This window comes from Carassius carassius, chromosome 5 (assembly GCF_963082965.1).
Source record: "Carassius carassius chromosome 5, fCarCar2.1, whole genome shotgun sequence".
NCBI classification, from domain to species: Eukaryota; Metazoa; Chordata; class Actinopteri; order Cypriniformes; family Cyprinidae; genus Carassius; species Carassius carassius.
Genome location: NC_081759.1, coordinates 28401945 through 28417377, shown reverse-complemented (window position 1 = coordinate 28417377; position 15433 = coordinate 28401945). Strand labels below are relative to the sequence as shown.

Here is a 15433-nt window from a genome sequence, read left to right as displayed (position 1 = left end):
TCAACCCGCATGTGGCCCGTCACGAATTCAAATGCGGCCCGCCATATGCTGAATAAAATAAAATAAAAAAATATAAAATAAAGATAAAAATTTCAGTTTTACAATTTGTAGTATCCTTGAGTAACCACTAGGTGTCATCTGTATATCTAAGTTGTTGGGTTCTATCTTGGGAAAAAATGGTTGGCAGAATATGTGCCATGTGGAAGGAGTGTTTGATGTCTGTTGCTGTAACTGCTGCAAACAGAAAGTAAAGTATTAACTTAAACTCAATTCATGAGGTGGTGCCAAAATGTAATATCGTCCATATAAATCACCACCACATGAATTGAGTTACAACTTCTTTGTGCTGTTACTCCTTTCGAGCTGAATCTCACATAATTGGTTAGCTCCCGACAGCATCAGCATGCTTTATTTATGGGGAGTAGAATTATTAAACGAATGTAATAGATTAGATATCATAATATTTAGGCTATAATATTATAAATCAGGTTGGTTTGTATTGGTGACGTAATATGTAATTTATATGCGTGCGGCCCGCGAGACTTGCACTGGACCGTAGTGCGGCCCGCTGGAAAAATAAAGGTTGAGAACCACTGCTTTATTATATATTTACTATATTATACATTATATATATTTAAAATATATTTTATTCAAAATATACTTTCTTTGTAATTTTCAATGCAGCTAAGTAAACAAATGATAAACAGGCTACTAACATCACGTTTAAGTCGTGCTTACTTTTATACACTAGTTAAATATATTAACAATAATTTGGAAGGGTTTTTTTCAGCATAATAAAGTGAATAAGAATTTGGTCTGTAAAATGTGGTCAGATTCATTAAAAGTAGGCTTAGTCGATATGGCAGTAGGCCTATTTCAGTCTGGAACATATTTCTGAAGTCATATAAATATAGAAGGAAACTGCATTAGTTGTTTGCTGAAAATCTTACATCCACCCTTTGCCTATCCTTGGGATCCAGCGATGTCCGATTCATGAGTCATCTGAGTTGAATCTTTCCAATGAATTATGTGGTTTACAAAACACATTTAATAAACTGATTTCAATTTCAATTTCTTTCTGAAACAACGCTTCAGAAGATATATCACGAAATAGTTTGAACCACTTTAATGATAGTTTTTGCAGAACGATATTTAAACTTTTTTTGTGTTGTGTGTGTGTGTTTCACGAAAAGCTAGTCGTAAAGGTTTAGAAAGACAACAAATTACTTTTGTTGGATGCACTGTAACGTGTGTAACTTGAACATGAAAGCTCGTGCTCCTGAACGCCCCTGACCCAGGACCTTCCTGTGGGGCGCTTTCTTTTGCGCAAGCGCAAAACACCGATGTGAGAACAGTAGAGCCAAGATGGCGGCAGTGGTGGAGAATGTTGTCAAGCTGTGAGTATTTTCCATCCTTTTTTTTTTTACTACATATGAGATTTCCATCTTGAACTATGGTATATAACTTTGAAGTAATAACACAATGTAATGTGCTTGTGCATAATTTGCTTAAAGAGAGCTAAAGACACGTGTTTGACAAGGTTATTCGAGCTCTGGTTAAGTTAGCTGTACTAGCAGCTGCCGTGTCCCGCTGGTGTGAATGCTTCAGTTAGCTTCCGTCTTTCAGCATAATCAGGGAGTAAAGCGTGTAGGAGGCTTTTCTGTTCCTCTTATGAGTGTGTTTATTTCAGTGGTGTCATAAAGTGCCGCGGGGACCATGTTAAGGCGCTCAAATGTTTGATTCAGTTGGTTGTCAGTGCTTTTGATGGTTGGTTATTCTGCTCAGCTCAGTTTTGGAAGCAGCAGCTGTCAAGTCAGTTTTATTGGTTTGCAGTTCTGTCATTTATGGATGTGAACATGAAATACTCTTGAAATATCACTTATTTTGAAGCAGGTAACATTTACCTGACATGTTTTATTTTATTTTATTAGCTAAATAGTTTGCTGGGTCTGAAAGCTATTTCCATTTTATAACCAGTGATATACAAACTAGTTCTTTTTCTGTTTTTGCCATATCAAACTGTCCTGAAATCAGGAAGTGTTTTAGGTAAAAACTGGGCTGTTAAGTGTCCGTGTTCATTCATTTAAAACACAGAATTAGCTGTTCAATAAGGAGCTTTTAGAAGAGGGGCAGTGAAATGGTTACAAAAACTTTCTGACCCGATTTTGACAGCCCTGGCAGCTCCCGGAAACATAGTTCCTTATTCAGCCCTCACTTTTTTTCCTGACTGCTGAGTTGAGGACACAGTAGCCAAATCCGCAACAGTCAGAAAAGGGAACAGAAAACAGGATTTGCACTTAAAAACAGACCAAGAATTGTATTCATTTCTTTTAAAATTTCTGTGAAATTTTCTGTGATTGGAACTAATAGAATACCAACTAGTAACATACTTTAACAGTTTGTCTGCTAGTAAAATACATTTTGCAGTATCAAACAATCTTACTCAGAAGCCCTGTATACAGCTGCTTTGACATCTGTCTTGGTGGTTTGATCTTAAGTGGTTCCTGTGACCACTTGTCATATCGTGACATATATTTCTAGAATGATTTTTTTCAAGCACAGCCTCTACTCTCCAGCTGGTTTTATTGGTCAGCTCAAGTCACACAGTCACCCATCAAGAAAGGGTAGAGAGGGGAGGATCCTATCTATCAGTCACTGTTTTTCATTATTTGTTTTTATTATGATTCATACAAATAAATATTAAGATTTTGTAGTTTTCATGTTACATTTATTTTTAGTCATTGCTACATGATTTAGTTTTTATTAATCTTTTTTTTTTTTAATTAGTATGTTTTAGCATTTTGACAGGTGAATAGGTGGTTATTCGCTATTGTCTGGGGGAATCAGGATGCATTAGTGTTTACACCACCATTTCAGTGTGGTCACGTTTCTGATTACCTCTGAACATTTACACCTGGATTTGGTGCCGTCCATCAAGTGGATCTTTAAAGCAGGTGTTTGTGTGTTCAGAGTGTCCAGTTTGTGGAATGTGCTTTTCCATTGAGCAAGAGTCTTTTGAAGCTGCAGCTCTGTGTTTTGGCGTCTTTAAGGCGGGCGATCATCCCAGGGCTGTTTTGTAGTCTGGGCTGTAAACCCCTCAGAGCTCTTGGTTCTAACACGGCAAAGCTTTAAGCTTTTGTTTCATCCTCTGTGACATCAGGGCCCGTCTGTGCTCTAATCTCTCAGGCTTTAGCTAGCGGTTGCCGGGGTGACAGGCGGCAGCAGCACCTGCTAAGTGGCTGGAGTGAGAGAGTTACAATGACTGAGCTGCATGCCTGTAAGACCTCCTGCTACTTACAAACACACACGGGTGCCTAAGCTGAACAGGGTTGAGCTGGTTTCAGGGCGGCAGTGGTGGGGTGTCTGTTGACACACTATTGCTTGTCCCTGACAGAAGATGGCTACTTTAGACTCTATGTGAGTTTCAAGAAAGCACCTCTGGTTGAATTTGGTTTTAATTCAGGTTGTTGCATTTACCGTGGGCCTTGTTTCTCTGTCTGTAGGCTGGGTGAGCAGTATTACAGGGACGCTATGGAGCAGTGTCACAACTATAATGCCCGTCTGTGTGCAGAGAGGAGCGTCAGGATGCCCTTCCTCGACTCTCAGACAGGCGTCGCCCAGAGCAACTGCTACTTCTGGATGGAGAAAAGGCACAGAGGACCAGGTGGGACCCACTCACTCGCAGTGGTCTGTTTACAGAACAGAAGTGGGTTTTTAGCGCTGGCAGTAACCAAATTCAGTTGATACCAATACCAGTTGTTTTGACATTTAAATCAAGTTTAAATATGCTTATATGTGACCATGGACCACAGAATCAGTCTTAAACCGCATGGGTTTATTTGTAACAGTCGTCATAAATTCAGTATATGGTTCAAAATTATTGATTTTTGTTTCATGCCAAAAATCATTAGGATATTAAGTAAAGATCATGTTCCATGAAGATGTTTAGTAAATTTCCTACTGTAAATTCATAAAAACGTAATTTGATTATTAATATGCATTGCTAAGAACTTAATTTGGACAACTTTTAAGGCGATTTTCTTAATATTTAGATTTTTTTTTTGCACCCTTAGATTCCAGATCTGTTTATATGTAATATATATGTGTGTGTGTGTATATATAACATATATATGCATTACATTACATAAATACTTGTCAAATAATTAAATAACAATAAATTGATTACTTTTCTTGTTCGTATTATTGTTTTCATTGATTATACCAGTATTAAATAATTACACTGCAATAATTACTTACCTCATTTTTACACAAGACATGACTGACCATATGTATCTTTTTCATGACTCTCTCCAAAGGTGTTGCCCCAGGTCAGTTGTACACATATCCAGCACGACGCTGGAGAAAGAAGAGGAGAGCTAACCCGCCAGAGGACCCTCGTTTAGCCTTCACATCTCTAAAGTCCGGTACGCAGCCACTCACTTCCTCTGTCAAATAAAAATAGGGATATGTTGTTTGTGGCTGTTTTTTTGTAATTCCCTGTGTGTAGGCCATTCATAGATTGGAGTTTAGGTATTTGTTTCATTTTCATGTATTTAACCATTGTATGTTTTGATGACATTTCTATCTATCTCTGTGCAGTTGCCTATGGATGTGAATGTGCGTGTGTATGTTTCAGAGCTGGATCTGGGGCTTAAGAAAGATGTTTTCTCCAGTGATGGCAGCAGCTTAGAGGCACTTCTGAAGGGAGAGCCAATGGACAAAAGATCTGGGTTGGAGCTCCGCACAGCGGAAGAGGATCCCAGCTCTACAGAGTACTCTTCCGGCGGTCTAAACCCTAGCAGCAGGGTCCGGAAGGTACTGAGAAACAGCTTATGGTTTTGATTGGAGCTGTCACTGTTTTTCATTGAAATCTCGCCTTGCTTAGTTATTCTGTCTGTCTTTTGTGTTTGTAGAAAATTTTGGAGCCAGATGATTTTCTAGATGATCTGGACGATGAAGATTATGAAGAAGATACTCCAAAGAGACGGGGAAAAGGCAAGGGAAAGGTGAACTCTTGATCTTATAAACTTGCATGCATGTGCATATTATTTACACAACCTAATTGGTGCCAACAAAACTCCTCTAAAAGGTTACATTTATGATATAAACGGTTTCACAGGGTCGTGGTGTCAGCAGTGCTCGGAAGAAGTTAGAAGCAGCAGCTGCTTTGGAGGATCGAGACCGACCGTACGCTTGTGACAGTGAGTCATATACAGCATTCAAGGAAACCACATGACTCAGCCTGCTGACCTCTCGGTGATCTCATCTGGAGATCGACTTCTCTTTGCTATAAAAAGGCTGAGCTGTACTGTAACACATCCAGTCAAAATCAAAGATCTGTGTCACCCCTTCTCAGCAAAGCTGTCATCATGAGCTTCACCACATGAAAGCTTGAAAAAAAAAAAACATTATCATTTTCAAGGCTGTCCATCATCTGACACACTGAACTTGAGTTACTTAGCTCTTTCTTGTCTACTCATGAAACCAGAAGTACATAAATAATTAAATACATTTTGTTGAAAACAAAAAGCATATTCCTTTATACTATATGCTGTGGTTTACCAATCCCACACATTAAACTCGTAAACGTAATCTTCTAAACCAGAGGACAATGTATACTTGATATCCATTTAGTTTCAGGTTTGGTGTTGTTCTTTCATAGTTCTGGATCTCTATTTCTCAGCATTTGTGTCTTTGCCCTTAAATGTGTCATGATACTGTGATGCAGATGTTCCTTGAGTTTATTTTTCCTCATTTCCTGATTCTTGTTGTCAGTCTATGAGTCTTTCTGTCTTTCTTTCTCTCCCTTTTCTTTCTCTTTTTCTCTCTTTCAGACACTTTCAAACAAAAGCATATTTCAAAATCTTCCGAAAGAGGTATATTTTTCTCTCTTTCTCTCTCCATCTAGTTATCCGTTTCTCATTCTTTATGTATTTTTCTTTTCTTTCCCCACCCGCTCATGTCTTGGTTTCCCTCTTTCTCTTTATTTTGTGTGCATTGCAAACATGATTTGTGCCTGTCAAAATTGCACTGAACCTTTTTGAAACTAGGGGTTATTTATGGCTACATTTTACACTTTCCTTTTTTTGTGTAAGGAAAACTGCCTAAATGGCGTTAAATGTGACAGCTGCTTCACAGGACGACATTTTTGCACAGAAACCCCCACCCCCCAAACAAGCTTTACTGCCTCTGGGCCATGTGAAATGTTAAGACACGTTCAAGCGGGTTGTTTGTGGCACCATGATATAATATTACTTCCCAGACTGAGTTGCTCTCATTGTGAACTGTTTGAAAAGCACTTTATACTTACAACTTTCATTTACTAACAATTTACAAGCAACTAACATGGTTCTTAATAAGTATCACCAAGGACCTGGCGATAAAATATTACAATACTCTTTGCATGTATTTGATTTCAAATACAGTAAAACTGTACCATTATTGTAAGTAATATTACAATTTAAAATAACAATTAAAAAAATATATATTTTAAGATTTGAACTTGGAATCAAAAGCTGAATTTTCAGCATCTCTTATTCTAGTTTTCAGTGTCGCATGATCCTTCAGAATCATCATTCTAGTATGCTGATTTGGTGCTCAAAGAAACATTTATTTCTGTTATCAATGTTGATATGCAGTATTTATTTTAAATAGAAATCTTCTTGTAATGTAAAAAACTGTTACTGTCACATTTGGTCACTGTAATGCATACTTGCTTTAAAAAAAATAATTTATTTCAAAAAGAATCATACCTAACTCAAATTTGAACAGTAGAGTATATTAATGTCTAGTATCAAAAACAACAATATTGCAATTGGTTTGTTTAGTATGTAGTAAATCAGCTGTGATGTATTTCAATCTTTTTTAGACTTCAGTGCTTTGTGCTATTATATTCTTAGTATACAATTGAATGTACTCTACATTTCTCCTCTTTGCACACTCGCATACTCCTTTTTCACAAATCATTTTCTAAGAATTAGCTATTGTTGTCACAAAAATGACAGTATTTTTAAATATATCCCTCCCCCCATGTTGATATTGTTAGAAATGTAAATTCCTTCTCTTTTATCTCCCTCTATTATTCAACTCTCTTTGTGCTTCATTACCTGCTCAGTGTTGTCTCTCTGCAACTCTCTCATTTATAATTTTTTTTACATCGTTGCTTGTTAATACTCATCCTTCTCTTCATCTCCAGGTCACTCCCTGTTTTTCTCATTCCTTATCTGTTTAGACTGAAATAGTGCCTCTGCTTTTAAATTGCAAAATGACTCCCATTTACCGAATGTGTAATGCTTATGGTTTTAAAGGGATAGTTTACACACAAGTGAAAGTTGTGATATTCTGAACAAATAGCTTTCTAGTGTTGAAAACTAAAGGAGTTCTCTAACAGAATGGAGCATATTGGGCGATCTTATTAGCAAGCATATTAACATTTGCCATGCTGTTGAAGAATGAGAATTAATGAGCATCTGGTGAGCCAGGAACTGTGGATTGACCTCTCATGCATGAGAGAGCTTTTGGTGTGAAGCAGTAGTGCCCCATGTGCTAAAGTACAGGTGATGTTACAGTGCATAATGACAATTACAGGTGCTTATAACCCATGATTGTGCTCTGTGTGTGTGTGTGTGTGTGTGTGTGTGTGTGTGTGTATGTTTGAAGTCTGTGGGAAGCGCTATAAAAATAGGCCTGGTCTCAGTTATCATTACGCCCATTCTCACTTGGCTGAAGAGGAGGGGGAGGAGAAAGATGAGATGGACATTCGTGAACCAACTCCACCCCAACAAGACGAACCCAAGAGTAAGTTATTAATCACAGACTCTGGTAGCCAACTGAACAGAGGCCATTTTCATGCCATCTCTTTAAGTGGCATGAAATATTTTACACAATCTATTGCCAATATAACTAAAAGTATATTTCTTATAAACTAACTGGTTGGCACAGTGTCATACACTTTGGATTTGTTTCAAAACCATGTGAAGTGCTTTGGCAGCCTTCTAAGGTGGCGCTCTAAATGAAAGCTTGTAAGTGACCAGTGGAATGCTTTACGAAGGAAGCATCCCACAGGACCTTAAAATGCTACGTGATGGTAAACTTAAGTTTTAAACCAATGTTTTAGCTTGTAGGGGTAGTGTTGTATTGTGTCATTTTCATTGAATGGTATGTGTGATAATGGGTATTCTGTCCTCTTTCTGTCTGTTCTGTCAGCTCCTAAGAAGGGTCCAGATGGTTTGGCTCTGCCAAACAAGTACTGTGATTTTTGTTTGGGAGATTCCAGCCTGAACCAGAAAACCGGCCAATCAGAAGAGCTTGTGTCCTGCTCAGATTGTGGCCGTTCTGGTAAAACAACCACACATACTTTCACCTGCTTGCTTTCTTTAGATTTTTCTCGACCAAATTATCACTGACTGATTCTCTGTTCTCAGGTCACCCCTCGTGCCTGCAGTTCACTCCAGTGATGATGGCTGCTGTGAAAACCTATCGCTGGCAGTGCATTGAATGCAAGTGCTGTAATATGTGTGGAACCTCAGAAAATGATGTGAGTTTGTTTACCACTATCCAGCCATAAAAATGTATCAACTGTATTTTACCTAACTTCCAAAGGGAAGACAATTAATGTGTAAAACGGTTCCCTCCCTCGGTTCATTATGCATCCCTGCTTGGATTGTCTGTGAAGTAGTTTTTTTATGCTTTGCTACAGGACCAGCTGTTGTTCTGTGATGACTGTGATCGAGGATACCACATGTACTGCCTCTCACCCCCTATGTCTGAACCTCCTGAAGGTAAATAAAGCAACATGCAATAATACACACACCACTGTTAAAGTTTGGGGGTACATTTTATTTATTTATTTTACTTTTTATGAATACCTTTTATTTAGCAATAATGCATTAAACTGATCAAAAGTGACAGTAAAGACATTAGAATGTTACAAAAGATTTCTGCTTTAGATAAATGCAAATAAATTCCATTGAGCTTTCTGATAATCAAAGAGTCCTGGTCTTAGGTTTCCAGTTTAAGAGTGATTATAATATGAAATGTTTCTTGAGCACCAAATCAGCATATCAAGATGATTTCTGAATGATCATATGACACAGAAGACTGGATTAATGGCTGCTGAAATTTCAACATTGTCATCACAGGAATACGTTTTGAGCAGTAGCCAATGCTCATCAAAACACTTACAACTGACTTTAAGGCTGGAATACACTGTTACTGTGCCCCAGATGTTTGCTCTGATTTACAGTCTGAGCAAGTTGATGCAAGTTGCCGAAAGTCAGAGCAAGATTTGAGTTTGAGTTTACTCTTTAATTTCATAGAAAACTGCATAGTGAATGATGGTCACAGATATTTTTTTTTTTAGCTTTAGACTATCAGTCCATCCACTCGCACAATATACATGTTTAATATTTTGAAATGAACTCATTGTTTTCATTTTGTCATGTGTCTTCTAGCAAATAGGCATATGTTTCATGAAATTACTTGAACGTCTGGTAATATGTGATCCTCAGTCGTTTAGTGTACGATTCTCAGTTTTTCTTCTGTGACTGTTTACGGCAAGTGTGTGATGCCTAATGTTTTTCAAATCTGTAAGATTTTAAATCAGATTTTTAAAGTCATGTAGTGTATTACCAGCCTTAACATAGAGCTGAATCATGCATTTGTTTTGATAAAAAGGTCAATTTAGTTCAAAGAACAATATGAATGAGATTATAAGTTCATTTATCAAGTGTTATCATGAATAATTGCCTTATTTTATTCTTCACAGGAAGTTGGAGTTGTCATCTGTGTTTGGCCCTCCTGAAAGAGAAGGCCTCTATATACCAGAATCAGAATGCACCGCCCTCCTGATGGCCTTTTGGAAAGACAGACCCTCTTTCTCATAGTTTCCTCCGAGATTCGTCTGTTCAGTTTAAGCAAACGAAACAGATCAAACAAAAGTTGTAGTGAAACAGAAAAGGGACGGCCACCTTGCCCAGCCCGACAGACACAAAGAGAGGGAGTAAGAAAAGTGTGTCCTCCTTCTCTTAGTTCTCTTTCCCATCTCAGCAGGTTTGATCTCAGTATGACTGTTACACAGTTCCAAGCTTCAAACTACCCCTGCTCTTTGTTTTCAACTATTAGCCACCCCACAACTAACACAGCACTTCCATAGCAAACGTTAAAGCCAGCCAGAAACTCTCTTGACCCTTACAGCAGTACATACTTGGAGGAAGTCACTATGAGAATATTATGACTCTGTTTTTGAGTTCCTGCTCATATTAGACCTGATATTTCCACGTTTCTGCAGACACTGTTTAACAGAAAACAAATAATTAGCTGCAGCTTATATCAGCCACAATAAATATTGCATATTCAGCCATATCCAAAATAATCTGTCTGTACTGACACTGTGCTTATCACGGAGAGGAATAGTTGAAATCAATCAGCATGCCAATGCTTGTTCATAATAAGCAAAATAGAAAAGAAACAATGTGTTTTTGTATATTTATACATTTGTAATGCATATAAAGGTGTGCCGTATTTAAGATCTTAAACAAGAGAAAAGGTTTATTATGATAGGAGTTGCTTTTTTTTTTTGTGGTAACAATAGCATCTGTATATGCCACTGAAGCACAGAGTCTAGCAGTCTTTACTAACTAATGGGTTAAGGGTGCAGGTAAGGGTAGTGATTTTAAATTACATTTTTATATTGTTAATTTTTGCATTTTTAGTCGTCCTTAAGATGTTCAGAAATTGGTTAAAATTTAATTAAAGATGGTTAAGACATCAGGTAAACGAGGAATAGGATTGAAAGAAGACTAAAAAAGAAACAGTCCAGTATAAGAGAACGTTGAAAAACTATAATAACCGGCAATTAATTGAGATATAGAACAATGTATAGCAGGCTACACTGAGATCAGTTTGGTGATGTTCATAGTTTGATAGATTCTACTAAGAATGGTCAAAAAGATTTCTATACTGTAAGGAAATATGTGGACAAAAACTTGCCATAATTGTCATGTTTACTGTGAAGACATTTCATTAATTACAGTCATACATATGACAAAAACATATTATTTTATTAAATTAACATTAAATTGCCAATTGCCAGCTTGTGTAGGATATTGAAACCAACAGTTTTTCTGGCAATGAAACCAAGAGGTCTGCCTCTGAACGTGAGCTGTGTTAAATAACCATTTACATTTTTCTGAAGAACAAAATAAATCAGTATACCCAGAAACCACCATTAGAGATATCAGAATGACTTTGAGCGTCACATGCTTGGTTAGCCAGTAAATTCATTTTAGTATGACTTAACCAAGAGACTGCTTTCAGTCCTTTAATATGAGGTCTGTATTGACATCTTTATGGCATCAGATATGTGCCATTTAATTCTAGTTTTTAAGAAAACTGGTAAAATTGTCATTCCTTTAAAGAGGTAGTTCACACAAAAATATAATTGTCATCATTTACTGACAAACCGGTATAACTTTCTTCTGTGGAACATAAAAGGAAACGAGAAATGTCTTGTTTTGGTCACCATTGACTCCTGTTGTACGCACAATAAAAAAAAAAACGTTTGGTTCCCAACTTTCTTTAAAATATCTTCTCTAGCGTTCCACAGGACAAATGCCATGAGGGTAACTAAACGGTGACAGAATTGTAGTTTTTAATTATTGATTGAATTATGGTAGTGAAGACAGAGAGGTTGCTGAAGTGACCCAGTGCTAAATTCAATTCGATACAGATGTGAAGTGTGGTATTTGCTGAACTTGCCAGAGCTTAGTTTGACTTCCTAGAGCAAGCTGAGGCAGATATACAGCCTGTTTCAAATGTTTTCAGCATTTTCCTGTCTTCTATTGCCATTTACCTTCACAATCCAGCCAAAACTTCCTTTGTTTAAAGAATAAATCTGGAGCACTGCACACAGTTGGCTCTTTAACCCTGTTCTTTGTAAATGTATACTGAATGAAGAAGTGAATTGACCTGAGATGAGTTCTGTGTACTCTGTAAGTCTTCAGTTTCAAAATAACTGCAGACCTCCATAAAGGTTTAGGCTTATAACAGATACTGATACATTAATTATTGCTAATGGCATTCATAACATGCACAGGATCTTATCATTGTTTTATTTTTCATTCTCAGTTTAGCTGCTGCATGTCTACCGTACATGGACATTTATACATAACACATAACATTTAGCTTACACTCACTCTGTTGTACTCTCACAGTACCAGCATAGGAAAGAATTATGGGAAATTTGATAACCCAGCTTTATGGTATCCGCCAAATAATTATTATTAAAAGAATTAGAAATTATAATGGTTTACTTTTCCTGTTTATTTAAAAAAAATATATAATTATTATTATTATTTATTTTTACTACAACCTTTATCTAAAGACAAAGTGGCCATTTATTTTCTTGTTAATTTTCTTTTGTAATTTAATTTTGCTTAAAAATTTTTTTATTGTTTGTTGGGTTGGTTTTGGAGGATTATTTTTCTTTCTTTTTTTTCTTTTTGTGTGTGTGTGTGTATTGTAAACTTCTTTTTTTTCCCAAGAAAAATAAAACCCACATACTGTATATGTTGTGTTCATGAGTTCTTGTTAACTTGTTCAGTACCTGTGCTTTGTACATTTACATTTAATACATCCCCTATTTAATTTACTGAAATTAGGAGTGTCCACAGATTAAAATCAACTAAAATAAATTAGAACTAAAATAATTAGAATTAGATTCAAATTCCAAATGTTTGGGGGAGAATTAAGAAATATCTTGACTGGGTTTAAAGCTTGTTTTTAAGTCGTCTTCAGTCTTTCTTGGAAATTTGCTGAGGTCCCCTTTTAAGCCCATGTCCCTTTTTTGAGAACCACTACTTTTGCTATTTACAAAATAAATCTTTATTTATTGAATTTATATTTATTTTGAAAGTACTATTTAATAAGCATATTCAACAAATCATCAGAAGAAGTTTTCAATATTGTTGTTGTCAAGTGGCTGCTAAATGTTTTCTTTAATAACTGTGTCTAGGCAATTTAAAATAACATGCAATAGATTTTTATTTTTTCGGGATCTTAAAGTACTATTACAACATTTGATGTAGCCAAAGACATACAGACCACAAGGCTAAGTAACTTCCCATTAGTGTCTGACAAGATTCAGAAGCGAGCAGTTTTGCAGTGACAGTGTAAAAGCAGAGGCATGCACAAATTTAGTCAAGTATACAATCGTATACAATACAAATATAGAAGTAAATCTGAATCCGAAGTCATATTCAGAGTTAACACAAACTCTATATTATTCCCTAGAAAAAAAAGGGTCTGCCTGTTGAAGCACTGTTTCTGGATCATTGAGCAATTAAAAGCACCCGTGCTATAGAATGACAAACGACAGAGTGAACGATTAGATGTTACTGCAAGACTTATTCTGCCTCACAGAGGCATGGCGATTCCAGCTGTTTGTGTCCCACTTTCGTTTATCTCCACACCGACAAAGTAGCAGTGCCTTGAAGGTGACCCGGAAGGACTCGTTGCAGAGGGCGTAGCACATGGGGTTGACCGTGCTGTTTACATAACACAGCCAGTATCCCAGCTGCCAGAGCTTTTCTGGAACACAGTATGAAATGGAAGCCAAAACCATGATGTTGTATGGCATCCACGTGAGGATGAAAGCCGACAAGATGGCACTTAGTGTCCGGGCTGCTTTTTTCTCTTTAATGATCATATTGATGCGATGTTTAGCTCTGAGCTGGTGGCAAATGCTGTGGTCTGACTTTTGGGGTGGTTTTAAGTGGACCTGGTGTCTGGTGGGACATCCAGCTGATGAGTTGAACTCTTGCACATCTTTGGTGTCCTCTGTTCTACTTTGCAGATCCTTCAACTCAGTTGCAGTTGGATTGGATGAAGTTGCTCTCACATTGATGTTCTGCTCATGTTCCTCGTCTGTCGAAAAGGACAAGGCGCTATCGTCCTCGTCTTCAATGTTCCAGTTACTGTTGCTGTAAGCCTTCTTGTAACTCTCATGAGCTGATTTCTGCAAAATGGCTGCAGTTTTGGTTTCCGTTGAATTGAAACACCCAACAGACTTGTCTTTGGTTTTACCTTGTCCTTTTCTGGAATTTGTTTCCTTTGAGCGACTTAAGTTGCTCTTGGTACTGGTTTGATGCACTGATTGTTTGTCCAACCCATCCAAAACATTTCTAGGGTTTTTCACAGCCCCGACAAAACCAGCTAGTCCTTTTGCTCTGTTCTCAATTTCCCAATAAATTCGCCAATAAAGAATGATCATGATAGTGACTGGTAGGTAAAATGCAGCGAATGCAGTACCGTAAGCAAGTGGAGGAACCTTCAAGAATGGGATAGAACAGGCCTGGGCTTCAGCTCCAGATGGTCGTCCAACCACATGAGGCCAAAACAAGATAGCAGGGCCCCATAGAACAAACGACACCACCCATGCGAGAGCGATCCATGCTGCTGCTGTCTTCGGAGTTCGCTTTGTTCGATAAGTCAGTGGTCGTGTGACTGAGAAGTATCTGTCGAAGCTTATGACCAGCAGGTTCATTACTGAGGCATTGCTCACTACATAGTCAAGTGTCAACCATAGATCGCAAGCTAGATGTCCCAGTGTCCAGCGGCCCATGATTATGTATGCAGTATATAGATTCATTGACACCGTACCCAAGATCAAGTCTGCCACCGCCAGACTCAGAAGATAGTAGTTACTGATGGTCTGTAACTGACTGTTGACCCGGATGGAGATGACCACTAAGGAGTTGCCTAGGATGGTGATAAGAGACAGGGGTCCAGTCACGAGTACGATCAGAACCACCTCCCAAACCTGATGACCCCCGAGAGGAGTCGTGGTAAGGTTAGCTGCGTGTGAGATGCAAGTGTTGTTCATGTTCCCAGGTGAGACACAACATCAGATCCTTGAAGGGGCAAATGCATTCTTCAGGGGGAAAAGCAGAAAGTGCCTCTTGCATTACTGATTATGAACACCAGGGGTGCTCTGTGGGTCCGTGTTCTGATAAGAAAGACAGAAAGGTAAGTTTTTTTTAAAGCATTTTTCTTTCCTCAGGCCTTTTGAGGTGATGACTGTTTAAAGAACTATAATTTTTAATTGGTTACTCAGACCTTTTATTATATGTAATAAATAGCTTTACTGTTTACCAATGAGCCTCATTCACTTATTATAATCACATACCTTAATCTTTATCATTTAGCACATCCTTGATGGGAAAAAATATATATTTTTTTTAAATTAAGAAAAAAAATGTACGGACCAAAACCTTCAGTAGTGTATATTGTTACAAAAGCTTTCAGTTTTAAATAAATGCTATTATTTTTTTTATTCATCAAAGAATCACAGGTTCCAGAAATAAATACATAAAATAATAATAAATAAATATTAAGCAGCATAACTGTTTCCAACACTGATAATGAATTGGCATAT

The 15433-nt window shown here is 37.4% G+C and overlaps 2 protein-coding genes across 5 annotated transcripts; one reads left to right on the top strand and one right to left on the bottom strand.

Annotated features, from left to right (window-relative positions):
* The first annotated feature begins 1244 nt into the window (after nucleotides 1-1244).
* Nucleotides 1245-10749, top strand: LOC132141160 (zinc finger protein ubi-d4-like). Of its 4 annotated transcripts, none has more exons than XM_059550445.1 (12): nucleotides 1245-1397; nucleotides 3504-3664; nucleotides 4317-4424; nucleotides 4637-4815; nucleotides 4914-5006; nucleotides 5120-5201; nucleotides 5835-5876; nucleotides 7660-7797; nucleotides 8206-8337; nucleotides 8424-8536; nucleotides 8699-8780; nucleotides 9767-10749. In XM_059550445.1, the coding sequence occupies exons 1-12, from the start codon at nucleotides 1366-1368 to the stop codon at nucleotides 9847-9849; spliced, it is 1245 nt and encodes a 414-aa protein (XP_059406428.1). In that variant the 5' UTR covers nucleotides 1245-1365; the 3' UTR covers nucleotides 9850-10749. The 4 variants fall into 4 exon arrangements, with proteins under 4 accessions (XP_059406428.1, XP_059406427.1, XP_059406430.1 ...); XM_059550444.1 differs by having other exon boundaries at nucleotides 3504-3706; XM_059550447.1 differs by lacking the exon at nucleotides 5835-5876.
* A 2635-nt stretch (nucleotides 10750-13384) lies between these two features.
* On the bottom strand, nucleotides 13385-14946 carry LOC132141159 (muscarinic acetylcholine receptor M1-like). Its single transcript, XM_059550443.1, has one exon. The coding sequence runs from the start codon at nucleotides 14879-14881 to the stop codon at nucleotides 13385-13387; it is 1497 nt and encodes a 498-aa protein (XP_059406426.1). The 5' UTR covers nucleotides 14882-14946.
* Between the last annotated feature and the right edge of the window lie 487 nt (nucleotides 14947-15433).

Coding starts and splice junctions, on each gene's coding strand:
- LOC132141159 (XM_059550443.1), bottom strand. CDS start 14,881: ATGAACAACACTTGCATCTCACACGCAGCTAACCTTACCACGACTCCT.
- LOC132141160 (XM_059550444.1), top strand. CDS start 1,366: ATGGCGGCAGTGGTGGAGAATGTTGTCAAGCT. Junction 5,007..5,119: donor GGGGAAAAGGCAAGGGAAAG/GTGAACTCTTGA, acceptor ACGGTTTCACAG/GGTCGTGGTGTCAGCAGTGC. Junction 8,338..8,423: donor CTCAGATTGTGGCCGTTCTG/GTAAAACAACCA, acceptor CTCTGTTCTCAG/GTCACCCCTCGTGCCTGCAG.